The sequence below is a fragment of the Macrobrachium rosenbergii genome, chromosome 56 (genome assembly GCF_040412425.1).
Source record: "Macrobrachium rosenbergii isolate ZJJX-2024 chromosome 56, ASM4041242v1, whole genome shotgun sequence".
NCBI lineage: Eukaryota > Metazoa > Arthropoda > Malacostraca > Decapoda > Palaemonidae > Macrobrachium > Macrobrachium rosenbergii.
In genome coordinates, this window is record NC_089796.1 from 27,056,095 (window position 1) to 27,068,594 (window position 12,500).

A 12,500-nucleotide genomic window follows, 5' to 3' on the forward strand; every position below is an offset into this window, starting at 1 on the left:
TATAGTAAAAGGAATGAAATGGGTTGCCGTTGGGGGCAGAAGGGACGCTGCAAAGCACCTTACATAATGCCTACAGCGCACAGCGTGAGGTGCACTGACGGCACTGCCCCCTTCTTCTTCACCTTTACCTGCAAGATTCTAGAAATGGGACATAAATGTTCTCGTTCAAATAACATTTAACAAAACAAACAGGAAACAAGCTGCTTCTTGTAATTGTAGAAAGGAGACAACAATTGATACCAGCTCCCCTCAAACTTCTCACAGAAAGCTGTTTTCTAATGAACACTTGATCCAGGCACCCTCTTCCTTTTCTTCACCCAAACTGCTCTTCCTCTACCAGTCCTCAGTCGCACGTCTTACGCTAGCAATCAAAATTCTGCCACAGACTTCCTTCAGTATACTAAGTAAAGTTGGTCGCAATAATACTCAAAGTTAACTTCCTCTAAGATGGATTGGTTACACGTGATATTATTCAGATTTTCAGCAAATCTACCTATCTTTCTCTGTATATGTATGACTACATATAAACACATATAAATATATATATAAATGTATATATATATATATATATATATATATATTATATATATATATATATATATACAACACACAAATATATCTATGTCTATATATATAACATATATAAATATATATGTATAAATATACAGTATATATGTAATATATATATAATATATATATATATATATATATATATATATATATATATATATATATTAACTTTATCACATACACAATTGTTCTGTGCATTAGTAGAATTACTAAAAGGACCTCATTCAAACTGGATGGTATGTAACGGAGTTTATTATTCAAAAAAAGTTACAAGCTTTCTTGGACAAACAGTCCACATTATCAAGTATCCGTACAATGAGCAGACGCGTAGTCCGGCTGTATTTATATCTGTGTGCTGGGTACTTTTAATCCTATTATCGCCTAGCTCCTCCTGTGTGACCTCCACCCCTCGTGACCTTGGTCGTTCTCTGATCTCTCCTTCCAGGAGTCCGTTTTCCGCGCGTTCTCTTCCGTTTTTTCTTCGTTTCCTTGCTACTGTGGAGTATACGATTTTTCTAGATATGCTGTCTTCAAAGCCGTTTCCGGTGTTCCCTGCTATCGTGTTGTTGGCGCAAGTTATGAAGGCGTTCTCTACAACCAGTCTAGATGTTTTGTTGGTGTTCCTGTACAGAAAACTCATATTTTCCCAGTCTATTCTGTGATCATTTTCCCAACAGTGTTTGGCAACTGCCGACGTCTGATTATAATGCCTTATGTTCTGCAGATGTTTGCTTCGCTCTTTACATGATTTGCCAGTTTCGCCATAGTACCCTTCTTCACAGTCTAGACACGCTGCCATATATACCGCCCCCCTCTAATCTCTTCCCCCTCTACCGACTTTTTGTTTCTAACTATTTTATTCCTGATGGTGTTTTTGTAGCTGCCTATCAATTTGAAATTATTTAGCTTTCTGTTGATGGGTGCAATATAGTTGTTGTCCGGGACTGTAATTATTTTCTTTCCTACCAAATGTTCCTTTTCTATCCTTTCCCTCTCCCCAAAATAGTTTTTCCTTGCTTTGATATGTGCCCACTCCCACCAATACTTGGGGTAGCCTAATCTCCTAAAACTCTCCCTCAGGTAATCCAACTCTTCGTCTAAAAATTCGGGACTGCAAATCCTATAAGACCTGATGGCCAACCCTGTCATTAATCCTATTTTTATTTCTTTCCTATGACTGGAGAACCTATGTATGTATGAATTGGTGTGTGTCTTCTTCCTACATACCTTGAATTTTAGATTCTCCCCTTCCTTCTTGACCAGGACATCCAAGAAAGGAATTTCTCCCTCCTTCTCTTCTTCTATTGTGAACTTGATGTGTTCACAAATAAACTAAATGAACACATCAAGTTCACAATAGAAGCAGAGAAGAGAGAGCAGTTATTCAAAACTTAGGTACGTATCTATGTGTGTGTATGAGAGAGAGAGAGAGAGAGAGAGAGAGAGAGAGAGAGAGAGAGAGAGAGAGAGAGAGAGAGAGAGAGAGAGAGAGAGAGAGAAGCAAATTGAGAGGAATGCATTTCATGGAAAAAATTAAAATAGCCTTCCTTAATGGCATACCGAATATGCATGTCATTTATAGGTTTGCTATCAGTTTACTTTTAAAAATTCTAATTAATGTTCATTGCGGGTGAGCGGCATGGAATTACTTCTAACAGCTTTCCCAGAATTTCTCATTTGATGGTTCATAAATTCTACTTATACACTGTGTACATGTGAGCGTGTATGTGCATGTACATGATGTATGCCTCTTCATTAAACAGCTCGTTCCACTGTTGAACACCCAGCAGTCCACCTCCATGCCCTTGTACCTTTCTTAACCTGTTGTTTTTGTTTACATTCTTTTAGTTTTCGTTTATCCCTTGCCTTGGTAGGTCCACCCCCAGTGCTCCTCAAATATTACTTAACTTTGTAATTTTTTTTTTATCTTTTTTTTGTATTTTTATCTGAACTTTTAACCAACATATGTGCTTTTAATTTTCTGTGTAACTTTGTCAGTCTTGAGTGTACTTTTACGTATGTGTGAAGTTTTGGTTTTCATTTTAATTAGTGTATAAACGATTTTTTTTTAGATAACTAGCAATTCCATATACTTTTTATTGGTCCTTAATTATTGTACAGAACCCTGATGATGCATTTAGCTGAATGCGAAACGCGTCGAAATAAATTATAGTACGTCGCCATGTTTGTTCCTGCTCCTGCTCCTGTATATTTTATCAACTTGGCTGATTCGCCTGCCTTCTCCGTTCATCACACACACACACACACACACACACACATATATATATATATATATATATATATATATATATATATATATATATATATGTGTGTGTGTATATATATATATATATACCTATATACATTACACATATATAATGTATATTTATATACATTATATATATATTTATACATACATATATAATTATATAAACTGTATTAATATATGTATTTGTATATATATACATATATGCATATATGTGTATACAAATATATGTATATATGTATATATACACACATACATATATATGTACAGTCTTCTATACAGAAAAACAAGTAAACGTCCAGGAAGAACGAAATCTGCGTAAAACGCTCTACCGGCTTTGCAACGCTGCAGCTGTTGAGACTCGAACGTGATCAGGGAAGAAAATTCGCCGCTAAGTGCTGCCACCCAGCCGCTCAAACAGGAGCTAAGTGTGTAAACAGAAAAGAGAGCTGGATTCGACCAGAAAAATCCAGGTAAACTCCGATAGAAGAGGGTCTTTCAGGAGGTGACCGCGGGTGCCACTTATAAACGATATAAAATTCGGGGGCGCATGGAAGGTTTCAAAATACAGTGCCTCGGCTCATAAACAATACAAAATATCTGTACACAAACTGATTTGACAGGTAATACTAGGAATAATACATTAAAATACCGTGATACATAAAAAATAAAAATATACGCAGTACTTTGACACAACATATTAAGAAATTTTAACAAAGACGACATACGTAAGAAAATTTTCACAATATCCATAAGACAAAATTCCAATACAAGTGGACTATATGAAAGATATAAAATACCTTGACGCATAAAATATGAGATATGAAAAAGTATCATGAATGCATGAACAATGTAAGGTAATAGAATACCAAGACGCAGACATCATAGAAGATATATACCATGACACATATAAGCTGTAAATGCTTTAAACACTAATTATATAAGATTCTTCTCGTCCATTAATTAGATTGGGAAGGAGAGAGAGAGAGAGAGAGAGAGAGAGAGAGAGAGAGAGAGAGAGAGAGAGAGAGAGAGAGAGAGAGAGAGAGATTGCTTAAATGCGAATAAACTTTCATATATTAATCATTGTTGAAATCTCCCAGTTCATGCAACTGCAAACTGTAATAAAACTATAGGTGTTACAGACCTGAATACAGGGTTATATATACGCTGTCACCACATACTACACACACAGACATACATATACATATACATATATATATATATATATATATATATATATATATATATATATATATATATATATATATATATATATATATATATATATGAGGAAAATCGCAGCACAAAAAATAAAGATCATTACCAAAGCAAATATATAAAATGAACATTTTCTTTTAAAAACGTGAAAGAAAAAACTAACAATTTATAATTAAGTAACCAATACAAAGACAAGAACTCTACAATGAAAAATCAGACAATATAAAAACTCTTGTGATGGCTCTTTCATTAAGGATAAAGAATAACTATAACCCATTTTTCTATTCCTCACCATATGATTAAAATAAATCAATCAATCATTTCTGAGTCATAGCTATCAAATACAAAATAATAAAGTAACCGATTATTTTCTTCACTCATTGCAGGTCTTGCCCGGTCTTTACGTCGGCAATTTCCGGGACAGTAAGGACCCAGAGCAACTCAAGACCCACAACATAACGCACATCCTCTCGATTCACGACAACGCAAGGAAACTCCCCTGCAACAGTGTGAGTACAGTGGCCACGACCATCGGTACTATTAGTGCAGAACAAAACAAAAAGATGTGTACAATACTATTACTTCTACCGCTATTTTTACAGCTACAACTCTGACTACTACTGCTACTACTATTACAACCACCACCACCAATAATAATAATAATAATAATAATAATAATAATAATAATAATAATAATAATAATAATCATATTAATAATAATAATAATGTAACTGGTGTTCCGAATCGATTTATTTCTCCTAAGGTGAGATCTCAGAACCTGTCATTGTTAATACTACCAATATTGATAATAAAAATAAAAATGTTCCTGGTGTTCCAAATTAATTCATTTGTCTTTAGGGGATATGGTAGCTACTATTAATATTAAAAGAAAACTACTTGACTGCTGCCACTCATCCAAGAATAATGGTAGAATTCGTGAAAATTAACAATAAAAATAATATACCTCTTAATCAAACAGTCATAAAATGTGTAATTTATTTGTACCTCTCATGAAACCTTAATAATGATTATTATCGTGGAAAGCAGAAGCATGAACATAGTCCAGATGCCACTGTTATGAGGAATGGTTATGGAAATGATGAAAAAGGAAGCAGGAAGGGAATTCCAGATCTACCAAAAATATGAAAGTACAGAAATCATGACAACCACAGGAGTTGAGCAGGAATCCTAGAATCACCCGAACACGGCCTAACTAACCTAATCTCTTTGCCGAATGAGATCAACAGCTGCTGACTTCCAGGAGGGATGATGCTCTTACGCTCACCGTTGCCGCGAGACCAACGGGAGGCTCTCGAGAGTTCTCTGGCGATGAAGAACTCTTGGCCAGCGCCCGCGGACCCATCATCGAATCAATAAGGATGGCGATGAAGGACACTCAGTTACGAATAAGTAATCGGATGGTCTACTTAAACTTTCCCCGTTTATACTTTAATGTTTTACCTTGATTCCCTCCGATGTTAGGAGAGTCATTCTCAGTTTCCACGGTTCAGCGACTGTTTCTTCAGACAATTTCATTCAGATAATAGGGATTTAAAAGTAAAGACCATAGGAGGTAGTGTGCTCAGTACTACGAAGTGTGGACTGTACCTAACCGACCAGATACCTGCCACTTGGAGTTAGTGTTAATTACTTGCTAATTCAGAAGCTTACTTGATGATTAATAATACAATATACATATATTTACCCAATGTCATTAGATTCCATACGAGTACCCACTTGTCACGCACACCAAGCTCTTATTTGTCAAGACCCCTTGGAAACCACTGTTGGAGGAAGTGCGTTAGACACAGTTTGCCGGAGGGAATGTTTTAGAAACTGTCTTTTTGTAGAGAGGGGTGCTTGATGAGATTTGTTGGAGGAATGGGTTCGAAACAGTTTATTAGGAGAGAAGTGTTGGAATCGTTTGTTGAAGAGAGACAAAAATCGTTTGCTGACAAGTGTGTTGGTATTGTAGTATTAAAGGAATTATTTCAAACGGATTTTGGTTGAAGTTATATTTGTTGTAGAAGTTATATGTTGAAGAAAGTGTTACGGAAATACCTTGTTTAAAGAATTGTTTTTGGCAGTTATTTACTGAGACAAGTGTTAGCTTGTGTCTGATAGTGGAAAAGGTTTCTTCGTTAAAGACTATAATTTGCCACAGAAAACAGTCAGGAATCGTCTGCTCACAGAAGTCTACAATAAACCGTTTGTTGGAGGAAGTACATCTGAAAATTTATTCTAGTCAACCCATTGAAATATTTTTTCCCAACGAGATTTGTCAAAAATCATTTGTACAAAGAAAATAATTATCATCTGTTGGAGAAAATTTTGTCTGTTGGGGAGCATACACACTACAGTAAAACAAGTAGTATACACACGTCAACTCGTAGCAGCCACATCACAAACAGGCTGAAAACAAGTCAACGTCCGGAAGCGAAAAAGGATTCTTCGGCCATGTTGGACAACCGTATAAAGCACTGGTTGGGACTATCAACAAATAGTTAGCTAGTATTCAACATGTTTGTGAATATGTGTGCGATAATTTACCGAGCGTGTTTATGGCATGCTTTGCTGAGTTGTGAATATACCTTGAGAAACTTGAGGACAAACTGTCTGACGAATCGTTCCGTTTCAGAGACCATATTCCATATCGCATATTATCATTCAAATGAGTTATTAGAGGAAATCAGTTTGGATCATTTAGTGGGGTAAGTGTTGCAAAAAAGGTACCTGGAAAAACTTTTAGGAATAGGTTTCGTGACAAATCTGATGGAGACGTATTAGAACCCATTCATTTTGGAGGAAGTGTTGCAACTAACCCTTTGTTTTCGGAACGACTGGAGCAAGAGCGTTGAAATTGCGCTTTTTTTCAGGTGGAAGTCCTACAAAACAAACAACTGCTTGAAGAAGTGAGTTAGGAACCATTTTGCAAGGGAAAGGCTTAATCTTTTGTTCGAGGATCCACCGGAAATCCCTTTCTATACTAATTTTGTTGGACGGGGAACATTATAAAACCCCTGCGTTATTGAAACTTCTTTGGTTTTGAAAAATTACTGGCAATAGAATTGTCTGCCTCAAAAGGTGCATTCCAAATAGTATGCAACTAAACACTAACAAAAACACACAACCTACCGGAGAGAAAGCCCAACGTGACCTCTCAATAGTGCAGACCGATGCATACTGCGTTTTGTGCGGTCCTAGACCAGTTCGAGCTTGCCAGTCTGTGGTCACAATTCTCCCCCTGAAACACTTTACTGAATAAATACCAGAGAAAATACTTCAGAAATCATTTTGGAGAGAATGTTAGAAATAGTCTGTACCACTGTGTAGGAGAAAATGCTAAATATCCCGTTTGTTGGTGGGAAATGTTAGCAATAATTTTGCCGGAGGAGAAGGTGTGTGCACCCTTAAAAGGCAAGTGTAGTTAGCTATTCTAGAACTTCTATCACACTGCGAATTCGCCAGAAATGTCAGGGGTCGCTGTCGCATGAAGAAGTTATCACACGTCCGATGTTCACCTTTTGAAAAGCCACTTGAAAAGCATTCATTGGGCGCCAAGTTCTTCATGATTTGGAGATTACTCTCGCTCTGTCTCGACACACACGCACATACATACATGCACGCACACATATATGTATATACATATATATAAATAAATAAATATATATATATATATATATATAAAATAATATATATATATATATATATATATATATATATATATATATATATATATATATATATATATATGTATATATATATATAATCAGCCATCGATCCTTGGATATCTGTTCCAATAAAAGATAAACACTACGTTGGTGTTTATCTTTAAATACATACATACATACATACATACATAGGCCTACATACATACATACATATATATAAATATACAGTATATATATATATATATATATATATATATATATATATATATATATATATGTGTATAAGAATCACACACATACATAAATAATGTGTGTGTATGTATATATATAAGAATCACACACATACATAAATATAATGTATATATATATATATATATATATATATATATATATATATATATATATATATATATATATATATATATGAACACAAATCATTATTCCCGTGTTTGCGTGCTTATTTCTCTTTTTCGATCTACCTGTCTACCTTTCTGAATATTACGCATGGCCACTCGCAATTCTTTTATCTATACATCCTTTTCTGTGTATCTCCTAATAATAATTTGCTTCTTGAAAAATTAAGCATTTGACAGGTTTTTTGAAAAGTGAAGACCAACTGAAAAGGGACCGAATGCTCTTTTCTAGCCCTGTCTCGAAGAAAACGAGATAAAGGATAAAAATGAATAAGCTCTGTGTCTGCTTGGCGGAAGATAGAAAATAAGCCGCTGAACTTTGTAATCCTAAGAGAGTTACGAATTTTTACTGAGTAAATGTCGGAAGAGGGAACCTAAAGGATGTTACCAGCTGCCTGAGATAAAAATGAATACTCCCCTTGAACTCAATAGAGCAGAGCAAAGAGAGAGAGAGAGAGAGAGAGAGAGAGAGAGAGAGAGAGAGAGAGAGAGAGAGAGAGAGAGAGAGAGAGAAGTCGCAAGTAAGATAATCAAGAGATGAAGTGAGTGGAATCACTGGTCAAGCGAAATGTCTTCGATTTAATCCTACCGATGAGGAAAGCGGAGGATGAACTCCAAATATGAGAGCAGTATTCGAGAGAAAGATCTACAGAAGCCAAACATAAAGGTTTCATTACTGAGATGAAGAAAAATTTGACGTGATTCTCCAAGATAAGTTAGAATAGAAACAACCTAACAACCAAGTTACTAATAGAGATAATGACTTCTTTTACATGTTCAAATAAAATAATTGAAGAACTGGGTTACAGTGGCAGGGAAATAGGAAACCCGTCTTGGAGCCACTGACTTTGACTCATTTTACGGCATCTCAACTTGAATAAGTTCACAAGATCAGAATTACCCGATGAAGATGACTCGGGATTAGAATTTTCAGTTTCTCATAAGCTAATCTGAGCTTCAGAATTACCAGTCAGCTGTAACTCATCAGTCATTACGTGCTTCCTATTTATCAGAGTCCTGGATATATGAAGCATTTTTATTCATCGGTTGTCTTGAAGAGTGATTGTACCGTATATGGGTGTATGAACACATGTATACATACACACATTTTTATATATATATATATATATATATATATATATATATATATATATATATATATATATATATATATATATAATATATAATGTATACGCGCGCGCGCGTGTGTGTGTATCCTGACGGACAACCTTGCACTATTAACATAATAGACAAAAGGTCATGAACAATAGGATTCTCTCTCTCTCTCTCTCTCTCTCTCTCTCCACACTGACCTTTTCTTATGCCCTTCTGATACAAACGCAGCATCCTTTGGGTTTACAGCCTTTTAAGGTTCATAATATTTGCAAGATAACATACAGCAATTGTTTCCGTAACGAAAATCATAAGGTGGTGATAGAGTAGTAGTAAAAGAGGTGGTAGTTTTAGTACCACTGTACATAGTAGTAGTAGTTGTGGTGGTAGTAAAGGCGTTGGAAATGTGATATATATGCTGTTATTATCAGAACTTAACAGTGCATTATTAGTAAAAGCAGTATTACTCTTATTATCATTATTATTATGATATGGTTGCAGTCGAATAGTTAGTCTTCAACTTCGTACTCAGCTTTACTTCCTTTTATTTCTAGCATTATCATCATTATCGTCATGTTCGCCATAACCATTATTAAAACACCATTAACATCATCCATACGGTGAAACAAGAGAACCTCCCATCAAAAGCCCTCATTCAAATTAATCACATTCAGTTCCATTAACAAAACTCCTTGAGATTTTCCTTCTCATTCCAGAACAGAGAACACACACGTTTCGTGGCCCCAAATCATCAGCATCATCGTCATTATAACGAGACAGGAAAACAAATCTCTCGATGAACCCTCCATTCAAATCGATATTTCCATTTCTGTCCACATACACAATTCCACTGAACGTATTCTGCTCATTCAGAGTCAAAGAACACTTGTGCATCGTGGTCTGTAACTATTCATTATCGCAGCCATTATTAAAGTAACCCCCAAAAAAGCCCTCCCATTAGACCCCTTTACTCAACTAATCATCTCTATTTCCATTCACAAAAATATTAATTTAAGTCTTATTATCTTTCTTTTCATTTCAGGACAAAGAATACATGTGTATCGTGGCCTCGGATTCACCGGGACAGAACCTTACTCAGTATTTCCCTGCGTGTAATGATTTTATCCACACGGCTCGACTGAAAGGCGGAGGGGTCCTTATTCACTGGTTAGTAGATTTTAAAGAGAGAGAGTACTTACTTTTAGGAAGAGTGATCCTTAGTTTATTTCAATTATATAAACATACTGTAAATTAATAGCATGTTTTCAGTTTATAATATATATATATATATATATATATATATATATATATATATATATATATATATATATATATATATATATATATATATATATATATATATATATATATATATATATATATCATATTCTATATAAAAATGGATGTGTGTATGAGTGTGTGTATGTTCCATATACAATCTGAAATGCACTAAGCGATTTCAACCAAACTTGGTATACATATGACTTACCACTGTCGGGGTAAGACATCACTGGCACCAATGGGGGCGGGGGATGTGGGAAGGGGTGAAATGTAAAAATTACAGGAAACAACAGATATTAGTGTCTAATCCATGGTTTTCGATGTCGCTGAGATTAATAGTGACGCTCCCGATGCCCTTTAAGTCCAAGTTCAGCCCCAATAGGGAGGGCGGTGGGAAGGGGGTGACATGTAAAAATAACCGAAACAACAGTTATTAATGTCTAATCCATAGTTTTTAAGGTTGCTGAGAAGAATAGTGACACTCCTGATAACTTTAAATCCAAGTTCAGCCCCGATAGGAAGGGGGTGGGAAGGGGGTGACATGTAAAAATAACCAAAAGTGACAGATATTAGTGTCTAATCCATAGTTTTTGAGGTCACTGAGATTAATAGTGACAATCCCGATTCCCTTCAAGTCCAAGTTCAGCCCTGATAGGGAGGGGGAGTGAGAAGGGGGTGGGAAGGTGGTGACATGTAAAAATAACCAAAATGACAGATATCAGTGTCTAATCCATAGTTTTTGAGGTTACTGAGAAGAACAGTGACACTCCTGATGCCTTTTAAGTCCAAGTTCAGTCCTGATAGGAAGGGGTGGTTAGAAGGGGATGGGAAGGTGGTGACATGTAAAAATAACCAAAACAACAGATATTAGTGTCTACGCCATAGTTTTCGAGGACCCTGAAAAGAATAGTGACACTCCCAACGCCCTTGTAAGTCCAAGTTCAGCTGCAATAGGGAGGGGGGTGAGAAGGGGTGGGAAGGGGTGACATAAAAATATTCGAAAACGGATATTGGTGTATAATCTATAGTTTTCGAGGTCGCCGAGATTAATAGTGTTGCTCCCGAAGCCTTTAAGGTCCAAGTTCAGCCCCAATAGGAAGAGGGGTTGAGTAGGAGGTGACCTGTAAAAATAACAGAAAATGACAGATATTAGAGTCTAATCCATAGTTCAGTCCCAATAGGAAGTGGGGTGGGAAGGGGTGGGAAGGTGGTGACATGTAAGAATAACTGAAAACTACAGATATTAATGTCTAATCCATAGTTTTTGAGGTCGCTGAAATGAATAGTGAGACTCCCGATGCCCTTTAATCCCAAGTTCAATGCTGATAGGAAGGTGGAGTGAAAAGGGGTAAAAAATGTCAAAAATGACAGATATCAGAGTCTAATCCATAGCTTTCGAGACCGCTGTGCTAAACAAGAGACACGCCCGATGCCCTTCAAGTCCAAGTTCAGCCCTGATAGGAATGGGGGTTTAGAAGTGGTGAAATGTAAAATGTCAAAAATGCTGGGCAGTGTAACAGGAATCTTAGAGAGAGAGAGAGAGAGAGAGAGAGAGAGAGAGAGAGAGAGAGAGAGAGAGAGTTTATTTATTGGTTGTCATTAAGAGATTTCCCAGGCAGTGCCGGGCTGGCCAGCTAGTGTGTGTGTGTGTGTGTGTATATATATATATATATATATATATATATATATATATATATATATATATATATATATATATATATATATATATATATATATATATATATATATATATATATATATATATTATATATATATATATATATATATATATATATATATATATATATATATATATATATATATATATTATATATATATATATATATATATATATATATATATATATATATATATATATATATATTATATATATATATATATATATATATATATATATATATATATATTATATATATATATATATATATATATATATATATATAT

The 12,500-nt window shown here is 35.2% G+C and overlaps 2 protein-coding genes across 3 annotated transcripts in view; one reads left to right on the forward strand and one right to left on the reverse strand.

Moving 5' to 3' along the window:
- The window catches only part of LOC136836290 (uncharacterized), a 484,005-nt gene that overhangs the window by 422,619 nt on the left and 48,886 nt on the right, over positions 1 to 12,500 (reverse strand). The window lies entirely within an intron of this gene.
- The window catches only part of LOC136836289 (serine/arginine repetitive matrix protein 2-like), a 327,543-nt gene that overhangs the window by 244,996 nt on the left and 70,047 nt on the right, over positions 1 to 12,500 (forward strand). For both annotated transcript variants that reach the window (XM_067100351.1, XM_067100353.1), the window contains 2 exons: positions 4,444 to 4,566; positions 10,297 to 10,421. In XM_067100351.1, coding sequence (XP_066956452.1) covers positions 4,444 to 4,566; positions 10,297 to 10,421 — 248 coding nt within the window. The remainder of the gene's footprint in view (positions 1 to 4,443; positions 4,567 to 10,296; positions 10,422 to 12,500) is intronic.